This window comes from Acanthaster planci, linkage group LG10 (genome assembly GCF_054643075.1).
Source record: "Acanthaster planci isolate LZ-2023a linkage group LG10, COTS_SCS, whole genome shotgun sequence".
Lineage (NCBI taxonomy): Eukaryota > Metazoa > Echinodermata > Asteroidea > Valvatida > Acanthasteridae > Acanthaster > Acanthaster planci.
In genome coordinates, this window is record NC_141786.1 from 2,922,584 (window position 1) to 2,939,051 (window position 16,468).

At 43.9% G+C, this 16,468-nt stretch overlaps 1 protein-coding gene across 7 annotated transcripts in view; it reads left to right on the forward strand.

Moving 5' to 3' along the window:
- LOC110984337 (double-strand break repair protein MRE11-like) overlaps positions 1 to 16,468 on the forward strand; it is a 27,919-nt gene continuing 11,451 nt past the window's right edge. The window contains exons 1-14 of one of the 7 annotated variants that reach the window (XM_087142803.1): positions 1 to 105; positions 3,571 to 3,701; positions 4,822 to 4,865; positions 6,145 to 6,245; positions 6,733 to 6,893; positions 7,980 to 8,067; positions 9,046 to 9,187; positions 10,336 to 10,450; positions 12,446 to 12,631; positions 13,405 to 13,570; positions 13,929 to 14,009; positions 14,984 to 15,110; positions 15,478 to 15,581; positions 16,276 to 16,443. In XM_087142803.1, the coding sequence (XP_086998929.1) occupies positions 3,655 to 3,701; positions 4,822 to 4,865; positions 6,145 to 6,245; positions 6,733 to 6,893; positions 7,980 to 8,067; positions 9,046 to 9,187; positions 10,336 to 10,450; positions 12,446 to 12,631; positions 13,405 to 13,570; positions 13,929 to 14,009; positions 14,984 to 15,110; positions 15,478 to 15,581; positions 16,276 to 16,443 (1,530 nt within the window). In that variant the 5' untranslated portion in view covers positions 1 to 105; positions 3,571 to 3,654. The other 6 variants (XM_087142802.1, XM_087142800.1, XM_087142807.1 and 3 more) reach the window with 6 other exon arrangements.

The following is a 16,468-nucleotide window of genomic DNA, read 5'->3' on the forward strand; positions in this document are numbered from 1 at the left end:
GCTACAATGGGACCAACAGAGGGCGTGCTACTTGTAAACCCGGGGAATTCCGTACGCAAGTTTTGGTGAGAAAAAGTCGGCGGGCGCGGTCCGGTCAGGGTGAAGGTTTGTGACAATTCGATTAGTACCATCTTCGTTAGACTGACATTACCAGTATACCAAGGGTCATGTTGACGGGTCAAGAGTAGGCCAAGTTCTGTGTTTTGACCAGCGTACTGGACTCCCGTCCGTTGCCCCAATGCCATGAATGTCATTGCCAGCGTAATGTACATGTAGCCTACCCTCAGAAGTTTGTGGGATCCGACGTCCGCGAACGTCGGAGGCGTTTAGTAAAAATTCGACCGGTCGGAACGTGTCGGAACCTTCACTGAAATTCCGTATATACTTCCCTACTCACATAATTACGGTTAATTTTATGTTTTAAAAGTGATGTAGACGGACCCCACTGTTCTGGGGTAGGTTGATCATTACTATGTAGTATTGCTCAATACTTTACTCAGCACTAGGCCTAGAGTAGTATGCCTACCCACTAGGCCTAATCCTGAACAGGGGAAGAATTCCATATACGAAGTTCACTGTAATATTGCGTAATTACTACAAAAGTATCCTTACTTTGATCGCTGAATGAAGACGATTCCAATAGGCATTGAAGAGCTGAACATCATAGGACAGAAATGTAGAGTTTTGGGCACACTTTTGGAGCTACACATGGACCAGGTTTACATCGACAGGCGGCCATCTTTGCTTCTGAAGAACATGGCGAATGCGCACGACGTGTGCGCATGAACCGGATCATATCCGGAAAGAACCATTATGTAACAGGGGTTGGGCTGCCACAAGCATTGAGGTAATTTTATGCATGAATCCGCAACACGAGGAGTGCAGAGGGCCGTCATCTGTCTGGATGGATCAACACAGTTCACGAAATGCTGCGCAATGTGCCCTACTGTACTTGTACATGTACATGTACAATTTTTACTTGGGGGAAAATAGTGCGTGTTTTGCGACAATTTTTAAGTTGGAAGGAAAAAAAGGGCCCAATTTCTTTTACAGACAGTTTGTAAGTTGGACAATTTGTTTAGAAGGAAAAAAGGGGCAAATTTCTTTTAGAGAGTGCTTGTCAGTTGGAGGAGTGTTTTTCTATATTTATACAGGGGGAAGGGGAAAGGGAGCTGAAACCTGTCTTTAGATTATTATGTGGCTATCTGCGCTCGAAAATGCGAGGGGAGGCTTGTACAGGAGAAGAACATCCTTAAGGATTTGATTGAAGTGGTCTACTCCTGCATGTCGGCAGCGCCACATGTATTCGGCCAGGTAGAACCCAAACTGGTCACTTCCACTGGTGTGGATAGTCACCTCTCTCACCAATTGCGCGTAAGACTCCAATTCTCGCTCATAGTGCATGTATTGCTAATGGATGAAGCAAGACTCCACCTAGCCTGATTTCTTATACAGCATTGGACTGAAATTCCTTCTTTCGTACGGCCAACTGCATTTCTACTTGTTCTTTCTCTCTTGGTTTACATAATACGACGGAGATAACTCACGTCATACAGTCAATTGTGCTCAGATATGTACCTTACCTAGTTGATTTCCTTTGGCACAACCTACTTATATTAACAACGGATAGCCACATTTATATATTTAAATATTCTAATTTATACAAATATTCGTGAATAATTACATATTCAGTTTCATAAATATTTAATTTTTTTAAATATTCATCTTGACCTCATCGTGACCTCTCCTTAATTCAACCGTAACTTTATATGGAACATAACGACTTCCTCCGGCAACAAGCGCTCGTGTGGCGTGGTCAGTTAGACTGCTGTATTTCTATACCTAACAGTTCTCTTCATTGCAGGTTCGATTCCCCTTTACGACACAATTTGGATTAAATGTATTAAATGTGTATACTAACTGTAATAATCCTTGTACTAATGACAGGAAAACTGTGGAGAAATAAAAGGACGGGATAGTGAAGGAAAAAGGGAACGGTAGGAGGATATAGTAGGGGAAAAAAACGGCAAAAGGACTCACTGTTTTGCCGTTTTATTGCGTGGGGCCCCTTCTTTTTAAACCTGTCCCCCTAAGTTACTGAACCCCCTTTCACATCTCTATCCCCCAAAAATAAATGTCGCCCCTTTTTAAATCTGTCCTGGAGCAAAAATTTCTCCTAAAAAGTGAACTTCGTGTATGGAATTCTTTCCCTGAACAGTAAGGCACTACTCCGTAGATTGCGGGGCACTTATTAAAACGTCATAGCCTTTGGAACCATCAAAAAGATGGACCTTGTAACTTAGTAAGGTCTACGGAGCTGAGTAGTGCCTTACTACGTAGGCCTTACTGTTCAGGAGGTAGGCCTAGGTGACCAGCAGCAGGACCCCCTGAGGTGACATAGTGACCCAAGTCCAAGGTCTAACGTTGTGTAGGCCAAGGCTGTGTCTGAATCACATGGCTACGGCTGGAAGGTATACATGTGCATAACTTAATGGGAACTGGCCACAGTTACTGCCGTAGACTTACTAATTTCCGGCCGTAGCCAAGTGATTTGGACACGGCCTTCGTGAAAGTCGGACATGTCGGGAATTAACCCCAGACTGGGGCCAGCCTACTAGACTACCTCCCTATCCTTGTCCCCACAACGATCCACCCAAAAAGTGGAGACTCAGCAAAAACGCCTTCCCATTTCACGTGTAGACCTATGTATTATGCACCAAATAGACCCTGACTGTTTGGCATCGGTCAAACGATCAGGAGTTAATCACTGTAGTAAACGAATGGCCGATGTGAAGATGACCAACTTGAAACCAAAATTACATAGACTTCTACAAACTGGAAATCGCCCACACTGTTACATCAATGGTCAGATGGGGTGAATGAGCCATACATGTACATGCTGAATGGGATTCATGGAAGATGTTTTTGTAGAGTCTCCACTTTTTGGGTAGATCGTTGTAGGGCTAAGGATACAGAGGTAGTCCAGTAGACTGGCCCCAGTCTGGGGTAAGTCGGAAATAGGCCTATTGCGGACTTAGTTTCTCTTTTACTACCGTTTACGAGTGAGGTATTAAATCTTCTCCTGGTTAGAACCCCCCCCCCCCATTGCAGGCCTTATCACGATTCATACAAATGGCCCTCTACATGCTGGAGTCTAGTCCCTGCATCATTACATGTACCATGGTGAAGTCTTCTATCTTGCGCTGCTCTGCGGCTCTAGACGGTCTATGATTGCAACCCTGATCCTGCAGCTATTGAGCTGATTGCATGCTTACTGGTACAGTTCAGGTACCGGCGCATGCTATTTTTCTAACATGAGATGACTGTTTCTTGAAGTACCTGTACGCAAGTGGGCCCAGACTCTTCAAATACAAGTACCTGGCAGCATTTTGATGCAAACGATTCCATGAAACTGTCGTTAAAGGGGGTTAGTTGGTGTTGATTCAGGTAGAAATTCTGAACAGTCAAGCTGACTGGATACTCCTGGGTTCAGTCATCTGGATCACAAGCATTTTGCCGAAGTACAAACCGGTTACCTTTGAAAGTTTGCCACTTTTTTCATTCTTTCAGGTGGTGCTGTTCTATCAACTGAGCTTTCTCATCTGTCAGTGAGTTAACGGACATTTTAAAACTGTTGTCAATCACGGTCCTGTGATGTCGTCGTACTCCTTCTCAGACAAGGGAGGCGGTTCACTGCCAAGGTATGGGAATAGTTCAGCCAAGTTTCTATGCCGGCGGAAAGAGACTCAGACAGTTGCAAGCATGGAAACGCTTCATCGCAGTTGACGGAAGAACAAGGATGCGAGCAGTTGGCGTAGTTGGATCATGGTCAACATCGCACAATTTTGGGCTAACAGAGGCTCCACGTATTTGATAGAGACCAAAAGCAGCAAGCACAGCGAAAGGCATGCTTACTTTGGAGAAAAAATTTGCTTCACTTTAATAGTGACACGATGAAAGTCTCCACGTGCGTGCACCCATGCAGTCGTCAAATTTTTGCTGGGAAATACGCTGACTGTTAAGCAAATTCTTTGTGCCGTGGTCAGCCAAAAATGTGCTTAGTGCTAAGGCATAATTTCAAAATCGGATAGGGCCATCCGTCTGAAAAATAAAGAATAACAGTGACCTGTGTTGAGTGAATAATGGAGTGGGTGTTTCTCCACTAAAACCACATAGCCTTGGGAGTAATACAGTGTACAGGCATTCATTGGTTAGAATTGGCCACTTGAGAACACTTCATTTTATAGCCAACCAATAATAAATGTATAGGTCGGACCGCTCTGTCCAACACCTACCTGATAAGAATTTTGAAATGGTACCTCAGCAGTGCTGTGAAATTGGACCCCGGCCTTAGATTTGGAAGCTTGGTTGATCAAGTAATCAGGATGTCTTGCTTTTTCCTTGTGTTGCTAAAATTTTGGAGAGGTTATAATTGAAGTTTTGTCCAAAGTCTCCCCTTCACAAAAAGTTTCCAAGCAGTAACTTGGAAACGCAGAGTTGAGCTCAAAACTAGAGGTGTCACAAAGGAAGACAGGCCCCCGGGGAAGAATTAAAATGTAAAAATTAAAATATAAAATGGGAAAAAAAACACGAATTAAGAGATGAAAGGAGATTGCTTGGAAAAACCTCAAAATTTGCCCCCTCCCACTGTAAAACTTCATCAGTTCTTATTAGCTGATGAATGTCCCCCCCCTCTGCATATTTTCCCATTGGAGATAAAGTGGTTTCCCCCACCCCCCCTTCAAAAATCTTGACAACGCCCATGCTTCAGTCCCAATTTACTGTCAATCCATATTGACAGTGGCTATCCTTTCTTACCAGGGACGACGACGATGATGACGAAAACACCATCAAGATTATGGTTGGTGAGTTTGATATTATTTTGTTTTACTTTTGGAACTTCCAACTGAGAATGCGGTGATCAGTCCAAGTTTAAACACAATTTTACAATTGAGAACTTGGAGAGCACCCTCTCTGCATGGAATCACTGTCTGGGAGCAAAACCAAGACAGTGTCCGCAGCTTGTAAAAGTTCAAGGACTCCTTTGCATCAATACGGTAGAGGCTCCCACCCGTTATAGAGTCCATTCACAGATGCATGCCAGTGTAGTTGACGGCAGGGTCAAGCCATCGTGGAATTCGGCCAAGATAGCTGTTCCAAAATTGGCCTCACATTTGTCATTTGCTACCCTTTGATCCTTTGTCAAATATTATTTGCTTTCAGAGCTGTTTGGAGCACTGGACCTGCTTATCTCAGTCTCCCACTTCAACGATTTCAACGACAAACTAGAGCTAATTCAGCTCTAATTCTTGAATGGAAACATCCAAAGAAATTCAGTGCCGGAAATAGAGCATTTAATGGCTGTGCCCCTGGGCTCTGGAATGACTTGCCTGTGTCATTCTGACAAATTGCACTTTCCACTGATGTTAAAGCAAATCTTAAGACCTATTTTTTTAATGAAGCATTTGGGATATTTTGTTAGAGGTTCAATGTGAACGGTATACATGTTTTTCGTGTAGTTGTGATGCTTTGGTCATTTTTATTGTATTTTAACTGGTATTTTTAATGTGAAGCGTCACTGACAATTCAGTTTTAAGTGACGCCATGGATTATTATTTTTATATCTTATTATTCACCCCTACAAACTTCTCATTTGAAAGTGGCGTTCCTCCTTGACGCTGTCCAGGGTAAAAGAAGACACCTCTTGGCCAATTTAATGTATGCTGGACACAAAAGGAAGGCACCATTTGGTTCTGGTGAAGTCTTTGACTACTTCAGACTGTGCCGTCCAGTCCACCTGGAGCAGAAGCGCCTCTTTGATGGTTAAAAAGAGCCATGCATCATGGGGAGTGTTCATTTCGTTGATAACATTTTGTAGTCGCCTGTGAACTGGCCAAGTGCACCTCCCACCAAAGGAGCCTGTCGTTAGGATACTAGCGCCCTCTCTTGGTCAAACTCGGGGCTCGTTGTGTCCGCCGTACTTCAAATCAGGCCAGTGCTGTCGTCAGACACATCTGTACCGAAGCCCTAACCACTGCACACGCTTGCAGCATGTTAAGTGTTTAGACATTTTCCAGCACTCACTTTTCTCTTTGATAATCTTGATTGGTTGTTTTGTTGTCATGTTTTCTCTCTTGAAAACAGCCACCGACTGTCACGTCGGTTACGCCGAGAAGGACGGGATAAGACACAGCGATTCCCTGAACACGTTTGAAGAGATCTTACAGCATGCCAGAAGGAACCAGGTACAGTAAATCCATGCAGTGGAATATTCAGTCCCTTTTTTTTTTCTGACCTACACGGAGGCATTTGGAAAGTTTGAGAAGTCCAGCTTCCTTCCCCCCTGCTTCAAATGTCTGTCTTGTCTGTCACTTAAAGGCACTTACCAAATTACCCAATCAACACTGTTGGAATTCACTGAAAAGTCTTTGAACATTTCAACTATGACCTCTAACAAAGGTCAGGATGAACCTGGGCTCATCCAAATCGCTTGGCTATGGCTTGAAAATATATACGCATCCATGGGAAATGACTGTCGCTGCTACACGTAGGTACTAACCAAGAAATTCAGACTTAGCCTCTTGCACGAAACAAAGCTTCCAGGAAATCCCTTTCCTTTGACAAAACATTGACCTCTGACATGATTTGATACGATGCTACTCAGAGACGACCCCTTGTGTGACCTCCATGAAAGCCTCTTTTATGGTTAGTCCTTTTTGACCTTTGACCCAGGTTGACATGATTTTGTTGGGAGGCGACCTCTTCCATGAGAATAAACCCTCCCGCAAGGCTCTCCACGGGGTGATGGCGCTGATCCGCAGATACTGCATGGGCGACCGGCCTGTTCAGATTCAGTTCCTGAGCGATCAGAGCGTGAACTTTGCTGCCAATCCGTAAGTCCAACTTTTTCAGGGAGGATACGGGTGGAAGGGGGAAGGTTGGACTGGGTTCACTCTGCATTTAACCCCAGCTTCATGCTGGGTTATGAAAGCGGCTTCAAATATGCACTGTTGGAACCAGATGCAAATATTTCAAACCTCGACCGGTGACTGCTCTGATTACAAGGACCCCCTCACCGGCGACAAAGAGACAGGATGGTGGGAAAGTTTTTTCCACTGGGCTGAAGCACTTGCCCAGTGCACGTGGGAAGACTGTATGTTCCAATTTCAAAAGTGGTCCTGGCTGGCCATCAGCGGAGCCTGTGTTCAGCGCATATTTATCTGTACACATGCAACGGGGTGAGTGCCCACCAAAGGTGCATCGTTAAGTAAAAGTATGCCACCAATTACAAGAGTTTAACCCTCCTATGCTGAAGTCACTCTTTGGGTCACTTGGTGAACACCTCAATGAAGCACAGCTGTGTCGTGTTGTGCACTGCACCAACAGTCCCTCACAGGAATATCAGATGGCATTTTTGTGCTGCCCAACAACTGTGCTTCACTGTTTCATGTGCATAACTGTGCAGTAAACCAAATGTAGTGAAGAGGACTGCACAAAAGACCCTGGGTCATTTTGTGCTGGCAACCAACTGTGTATACACTGAACCTGTGCATGTTTGAGTTCCATATAGAAACTACATGCTCACCAGTGACTGTGGGCATTTGTGCACACTTGTGCTGTAAAACCAAAGGAGGGTTAATACAGAAATTTTTTAATGCAACAACAAGGCAGGAGAGAGCAGTGCACTGCAGCAGCTGCACTGAACCTGCCTGATGTATGTGGACACATTGTCAGCAGTCCCCGTTTTGTGCTTTGTCTCTAAAATCAATCCCTGAGTTTAGCCCCACAGTTTGCAAATACTTAAGTTGCTCGCTTTGTTGCATGTAGTGGGATGTTCCGACGGCACCATCTGACTTGTTAAACTAACAACTTCAAGTTCAGGAGTTTAGAAATCAGGCGAAACCTGAGACGAGGGATGAAGCAAGTAGTTGAACCCCCCGGGTGTTAAGGATATAGCTTCACCTTGTTTCTGTCAACAGGTTCCCCGTCGTCAACTATGAAGATCCAAATATCAACGTGGAAATTCCCGTCTTCTCCATCCACGGTAACCATGACGATCCTGCAGGGGTGAGTTCCGAGGCTCTCCCAAGTCCTCAACAGTATGCAGGATATTGCTGGAATCTCCAGAGCCCAACAGCAGTTGCATTACACTGAGCTTTACAAGTCAAAACCACAGAGAATGTGGGATCTGTCCCCGGCTCGGCGGTGCCGTAGTCAAGTCTATCACAGGTCCCCTGCTAGTCCATCACAAGTTGTCCATTCTCAAGTCACAAACCATTCAAAGGAATTGTAAAAAGCTTTTATTGTAAACTGCTTTTCAGAATGTGATTATTAATTAACCCCTTCACGGTGGGATTATTTTGACTGCGACTGCTGGGCTGTGGTATCCCCTGAATGGAGGGCTTTGTCCAGTAGCAGGCCCCATTGAACCAGCAGCTGCATGGTGAATAGACTGTATGTGTGGTATGCACTAATCCTCACACAATGGTGCGGTAGCGAAGGGTTAAGAAATATTTCAAGAGGAATTGTGGGACAGAAAAAAATGTAATGACTTCAGCTGTGTCATTTTCACTGCCTCAGAGAAGGTGAAATTTGTTTGCTGATTCCCAACATGAGAGATAGTCGTTTCAGGCACATAACCTTTCCATTACGTTTTGCTCATTAAATTTGAATAAAATCTTGTACATTGTGTTATTTTATTGCACATAAACGTAACAATTTGAATTCCCCAGACTAAAGACACTGTTACTATACCTTGTGATTTAAGGCAAGCTTTTGCATAGCAACCACCATCTCTGGAATGGACTGGTTCCCTTGTGCCCTTCTTATCCATTGAAAACAGTGTATTGTTGCAAGGCATCTCTTATGTAACTAATCACAGGGTATAGCAATATTGTCTTTAGTATGGAGAATTCAAATTGTTATGTTCATTTGAATTTGAAGAACTTGGTGTACCAGATTTTATTGAAATGTAACTCGCAAAATGCTTATTTATGTTCACCGCTCTAATGTCTAATAAATTGATTTTTCAATTTGTTGCTCTAGCTTGGAAATCTCTGCGCCCTTGACATCTTGAGCGTGTCCGGGCTGGTCAACTATTTTGGGAAGTGCAACTCACTGGAAAGCATTGATGTAACACCGCTCTTGATCCAAAAGGGCACCACAAGGCTATCCCTGTATGGAATAGGTGAGTGTCGGGGGGAAATGATGGTTTTTGGGTTCAACTGGGCTGTCACTCTATGAAATACATGGGTGTTACTGGGCTAAAATGGGTGGTGGGTAACAGTTAGCTGTCATTGTGAGGAATAATTGGGTATGACTGGGGTATAATGGGTTGTGGGTTCAACTGGGCTGTCACTGTATGAAATACATGGGTGTCACTGGGCTAAAATGGGTGGTGGGTAAATGTTAGCTGTCACTGTGAAGAATAATTGGGTATGACTGGGGTATAATGGGTTGTGGGTTCAACTAGGGTGTCGCTGTATAAGATAGGAAGGTACAGTGGATGGTGGGTACAAGGCTGTTGTGTGGAATCCGCAATGAGCAGAAGCACCCCCTCATTGGCTGAAAAAAGCCATCTTGGTCGGGAGTGTTCATTTTGTTGGTAGCGATGCGACGGTAACGTGTACATTTCATAGTCATTCGTGAACCCGCGAAGTTCATTTCTGACCGAAGGAGCCCCCGTTGCTAAGAAAATTGCGCCCCCTCTTGATCCAGCTCAAGCCTCTTTTAGGTGAGTGTCACAAGGATGTGATAGGTTGTTTGTACGAAAATTCCTGGTAGGGTATCCTGACTTACAGTGTGTGGTCAGTATATGCTGAGCTTATGGGTCACACAGGGTCGCATAGGGCTTATTGGCACAGTCTGGGTAAGTATCATTGTGGTGTACGAGGTTGAGAGGTTGAATGCTCTCCCAAATATTTGTCGTTGGCTGCCCTTTGTCGATGCTGTACCCGCTGTAGTGTGATGACTGACTGTTTTACTGGACTGTATCCAGTGAGACAAGGTTTGTGTAATTTTTGTTGAAATGTTTCGGGAGTCTGGTTGGCGTAGTGGTTCTTTCCTCGCCTTCCACCTCTGCAGTCCGGGTTCGATTCCCGGCTCGGTCCACATGTGGATTGGGTTTTCAGTCCCTACCTGATTTCGTGGGTTTAACCCAGAATATTCCTCTGGGGTTTTCCACCCACCTCTAAAACTGTGACTGCCTCTCCTTGTCTCCTCTCTACAGGTTTCTTCAGGCTTGCGCACTTCGAGGAATCCTTCGTGTCATTACCAGAAAAAGTTAATAATAATGATAAAAATTAATTTCCCTTGAAAAATGCAACTGTGTTGCAGGATCCATCCGGGATGAGCGCATGCATCGGATCTTTGTCAACCGGAACATCAGGTTCTTTCAGCCTAAGGAGGAGAGCAATCCGTGGTTCCACCTGCTGGTCCTTCATCAGAACAGGTAGGTCATGGTGTCTGTCTCTCTTCAGAGACTTTGAGACGATTGATGCCGGCCAACCCAATGGTCCTTTGGGCAAGTTCTGCGTATGCATGAGTAGTGATGAGAATGCGTGCATTGTTATGAGCACACCCACGACTGTCAGAAAGAACCGATTTGTTTGTAGCGGCCGGGATATCAAAGTCCCCCATTGATTAGTTAGAAAATGGTATTCTATAAGCAATTTCAGGGGGTAAGCGGTAAACTTAAATGCAGCTGATGCATATGCCCAGTAATAAGACCAAAATCACGTTTCATTCACGTTTGTCTCCTTTTTTGACTTCTTGTAAAAAATTTGTATTTCATTTCTGCATATGTGGTGATTTTTGTACATGATGGAATGTAAGGTTAAATATTTGAATTGACTCGGCCTTAATCGGCAGGGGAGCCCTCTCTGCAAGATGCGTGCCTGAAAGACTGGAGGCTAGGACAGGCAGACTTGACTGTTTGACCCTCTCTCTGTCAGGAAATGGAGAGAGATATACATGTACATTTGTTCATGTACCGTAGCAGTAAGATTTCGTGCTTCAGGAATTCTGCCCTTACATTTACACGATTGACTGACCGACTATTAAACTGTGTGTCTTGCGATTCTAAATGTGCATTGGACCGTTAGTTGAAAACATGAAGCTGGAACTTATTCCAAACTTGACAACTAATTCTTGTCGCGATTATCAGTCTTGTAGTCGAGACCATCACAAGGCCCGATACAAGACCAGACACAAGACCATGCACACGTAACGGTGAACAGTGACAAAGGAATACTTTTGTTGGAGTTCATTTGAATAGCTTGTGACTTGAATTCAGACTGGAGGTCTTCTGCCCGTCTCGTGTGGTCTTGTGAATGTCTCTTTACACAAAAAGTAAGAATTGATGGCTCTGTTTACTAATGTCCTTGTCATTTCTTATTCATAAACAACTAGGAGTTCCTCCAAAAAAGAAAGTGGAAATAAAGGGTATTGTACTGCCTATTTCACCCCCTTTCAGGTTTTGACAAACATCTTTTTGTTGATAAATTGCAAAAAATAATGAAGTTCATAAGTCCATAATGATATGGAAATTTGAGGGTCAATGACGTTCGTAAATTGGAAAATGTCACCAAAATCGCTTCAACAACGATTGGTCTTGATGTGAAACATGTTGAAAGTATTGTTGAATCAGCAATTGTCTTCAAGCTTCGTGCAGTAATACAAGATCCTAAGTATCCCCTTTATGTTTCAGTGGTCGCCAACAAATCCAGAAGAATCCGCACCCCATGCACCAACACAAAGCGTTTCAGAATGTCTTTTTGGCCTGATGCTTGCTGCCTGTTTAACTCTACATTTGAAAGATAAACTCTGCTCCTTCCTAGTTGGTGATCTCCACCCTGGTGCCTGAAAACAGTTTTTAATCTGTTTAACCCTCCTTTTGCTGTAACCTTCAAAAACAGTGCAAAATTCCTTCCACTTGATTTCTCCTAGTACACAGACACCTATGGGAAATTGGCTAGTTTTGAGTGATAGGATAACTGTGTCCAGAATGTTTCTTTGCATAGGAGGGTTAAGCTGTGCCTTTTATAAATGTCTTTGGAAATTCTTTTTCTTGTGCTATTTTACTAGATGCAGAATTTTTTATGAATAATGCACAAGGGAAATCAATTTTCATCTTTTTTTTAAATGTGATGATGTAATAAATGAAATGAAAAGTCAGTAACATTGCAAAAATGTTCTATTCCTGCATTGAATTGCTGTCTGGTGTTGTCAAAATATATTAACTGTTTCAAAGTTGTGCAATAGAAAGTACAATTTCTCTCACTGGTGGGTTGAATGCCGCATTCTAATTGGTTTCGCATCACAGATTACAGTATTCAACCCGTCACCCCTTAGAATGATTGTTGGCATTTCAGTTGTAAATGTTTTTTATGTGTATATGATGCCAGATCAGGGATGAAACGATCAATTCTTTGATTTTCTTTTGCAGGACCAAACACGGTGAGACCAACTACATCCCTGAGCAGTTCCTGCCCGACTTCCTGGACCTAGTGATCTGGGGACACGAGCATGAGTGCAAGATTGACCCGGCCTGGAATGACCGGCAGCAGTTCTTCGTCAGCCAGCCCGGCAGCAGTATCGCCACCTCCCTGTGCCAAGGGGAATCCATCCAAAAGTAAGAAGGGCTGGCAGGTTGGAGAAAGGGAAAAACCAAAATCAATGAACCAATATGAGTCATTTGTTTTGGTATAAGCTCTTGGAATCTTTTTTTTTGGGGGGGGGTTGGGACTAGGTAGGCTTTGTTAGTGACATCCAGACAACGCGAAAAAGACTTTAAAGGGTCTTTGCGATGAATTTCTTGCGACACACTATTTTGGTGCATCTTCGTAATCTTCTTCAACGTATGAAAACTGTCACATCTTTCTCAGGTAAGGCGTATTTAAAAAGAGTGGGTTTTTTTACTTCTGAAATTACAAATGTTTTTGCTGGCAGCTGTGCTCTTGCTGCGATGCCATTCAGGCAAGTCTGTTTTGAGTTAAAAGGTATGTCTGTGTACATTGCGAGCCCAAAATGTGGGCATTGAAAGCAGTTGCGATGAAGAAGGTGTCTGTCTCCACCCAGGAGTGCACTAATGGGAACCTGTGAGGGCAGAGATGGTCTTTGCAGCTGATTAGCTAGTCGCTGTTTTATGTTATGGCAACCTTGAATTATATAACCCCGAGAGAGCTTAGATGGTTTCTGATCTGTTTATTGGCCCTGTGATGAGGGATAGGAATAATCAATACTTTGATGTAGTGACTGGGATTTGCCTGCTGTATAAAGACTCATGACTTGATTGAAGAAAATCTTTGTTGGAAACTTTTATGGAATTCCGGCAGAATTGACACATTTAAAACAAAAGTCCCCTAAAATGTTGGCCCCAACCTTTTTATCGGTCCCTTTCTGCAGACACATCTGCCTCCTGAAGGTGCGAGGTAAGGCCTTGAAGTGTACCAAGATCCGGCTGGAGACGGTCCGGCCCTTCTACATGAGGGACATTAGCTTACAGGACACCGACCTGGACCCGGGCCATGCCGGCATCAAGGACAAGGTGGAGGCCTACTGCTCAGAGAGGGTAAGGAGAAAGAAATTCTGTAGTTTGTGGAGAAGGGCTGGGAGTCGTCATCCACATCTCAGGTTTGTCTCAGGCTGCATTTCTTAACATCGAAACTGCTTTTTCAGTTGCACAACCAAGTGGCGTATCGCGTATATGTGGCCCCCAAGGAATTGATTTATCTTGTGTGCGTAAACCGATGCATGATACATCATTTTGTTGCACGACAGCCATGTGGCTGGTGATCACACCTGAGACGATTCTGCTTTCTTTTCATTTCAACCTTTATTTCCTTTGTGTACGTGCAGCATTTTGAGCATTAATTTCAATCGTGGTTATTGAAATGTTTCAGGTTTTCGTTTGTGTGTTCTTATCGCAGGTCGAAGGGCTCATATCTTTAGCAGAGGATGAGCACACGGGAAACCCCAAACAGCCAGTTCTGCCACTCATCAGGTTACGTGTAAGTCGTGAGTGGGAAGGTCCCAGCTGTCGTGCTACAGTTTTGCCGGTCCACCTGCAGTCTGCAAATTTCTGTAGATCATTGGACGCCATCTTTGTGGGAAAATTGTAACCACGTACACAACGCTAACGGGTGCTTGTGCACACAGTGTGCAAAATATTTGAAACAAACGCGCAAGCTAGTCAAAATATGTTGGAAATACGGCGCAGCCAATCAGCGTCAAGGAAATTTACTTTAAAAATGCTGATGCACATAGCAATCCGTAGGAAGGAATGTCATTTGAGAGAGACCTTTCTCACAGCTGACAAAATTTGTCCAAAGTATGCCGACCAGGCAGTTCATGTGTGACACAAATACAATCTACATTCTGCTAGCATACCTGGCTGATGGGGACCGTACAGGCACACGCTGGCAGAGCAAGCTACAGTTGGGAGTGATCCGTAGTTGGGACACGTGCTGCAGTTGGGCCGTCTCATTTTCGGCGCCGCAGTCACAGATGTGTTTCTGCAGAAATACGTGTACTGTTTTGACATTTTGTGGCATTTTGGCTTTACACCCATCTGATGTTGCACTTACCAAATGAGAGCCAAAGGTTGGGGCTGGCTTTCGTTGCTGGCTCAAAATGGCAGAAACAAGTCGAAAGTTTTTTGTTGTTTCCAATACTAATGGCAAGAGTAATCCCTAATTTGCAGTCAGTGAACTTGGAGAGCCATTTTCAAATTGTGCCTTTTTTTCAGCTGGGGCTTCGTTCTGTGCACTGGGATCATATTATCGTTCAACCAGTTTTTTGTTGGAATCAAATGAAAATACTGGAAATTTGGCTTCGCAAGAGTCAATTGTATGTTTCTGCAACAGAAGCTGATGATGCGCTTGTCCGGTGAACCGAATTCATAAAAAGTCTGAAGCTCAAACGAATTGACAAGAGTGGAAAAATAAACCCGTATTCCTCCACCTCTGGCATTGTTTGGTCCTAGGTTGACTACAGTGGTGGATTTGAGACGTTCAACGTTAACCGCTTTGGCCAGAGGTTCGTCAACAAGGTGGCCAATACCAAAGACATCATCCTCTTCCACAGACGCAAGCTGCAGCCAGAGAAGCGGGGTGAGTTGGCAAGATTTGATTGGCTGTGGCTGGTCACGTGACCTTCAAGATCCACATTGATAGGTCAAATGTCAGTCATAGCACTAGAGCTGCCTTTTTTTGTTACTTCAGAAATTTCGACTGCTGTCGCTGGTCATCTTTTCTCTGAATTTTTTTGTCGGGAGAGGAGTGGATGTAAACTAAATCAGAAAATTACAGCTTCTAACCTCACTCTCTGTAATTTATTTCTGTGGTTTTTATAAGAATTTGTGAAAGCAAAGTAAAACATCATCTGTCGCTTTTTTCTTCTCTGTTGGAGCAAATGTGAAACTAAATAAGATGTTTTCTTGAAGACTCGCTTTTCTTTCCTTCTTTTGTGTTTGAACAGACGTGAAACCTAATGAGGACATGTCCAACTATCTCAGGCCAGAGGCCCTGGATGCGGGGAGGGTAGAGGATCTTGTCAAAAAATACTTTTCAAGTGCTGAAGAGGTAAAAAAAGAAATCTCTGTAGTATAGGCAGAATGCATGAACATTGAGGGTGCCATTTAACTTGATTACCAGGGTCAACCGTAGAGCTTTTATCCAAGGTGGTTCTTCCAATACTTAGGTTCATCTCGGTCTTAGACTTCGCCGGATGTTTAACTCCCAGACTTCGAAGCGTATTAAGTAGATTTTCAACTTGGACATCAAAATTGTGTTCCTGTTTGCTTTCCTGCTGAATATGAACTGTCCTCAAGACATAGCTTCAGCCCACAAAGTCCTGCTTAGTTTGAATCGTGCTATAATCTTGAACTAAGTGAATATTGTTGGATTGTGCTTGCTGGGAGCAGGTGCAGGACTCAGGAGGTCAAATGCCACGAAGGGAAATCCGTGCAGCACTTTTTTTCAGTGAAGGCCAGTTCATTCTGGGAACAGAAATGAAAACAAGTGTGAGTTTGTGATGTCAGATCAAACATTGCCCAGATCAAACATTGCCCAGATCAAACATTGCCCAGATCAAACATTGCCCAGATCAAACATTGCCCAGATCAAACATTTTGCCTCGAGCGAATTCCACTGCAAATGTTTGGTGACATCAAATTGGCTACACATCCTCTTTCATGTGAAGTACAAACCCGGCCTTCAAGGTATTTTCATCTTTTAGAGCTGTTGTATTTCTGATCTTTCTTGGTTGCCATGGTAGGGCAAACAGCTGAACCTTCTGTCGGAGAAGGGTCTTGGCCAGGCCATCCAGGAGTTCGTGGACAAGGACGAGAAAGACGCCATCAGTGAGCTGGTCAAGTTCCAGCTGGAGCGGACGCGAGGCCACCTCAAGAACCGCAAGACGACCGACACGTTCATCTTGGAGGAGGTACTGTGACGCCGTGCCCTGTCCC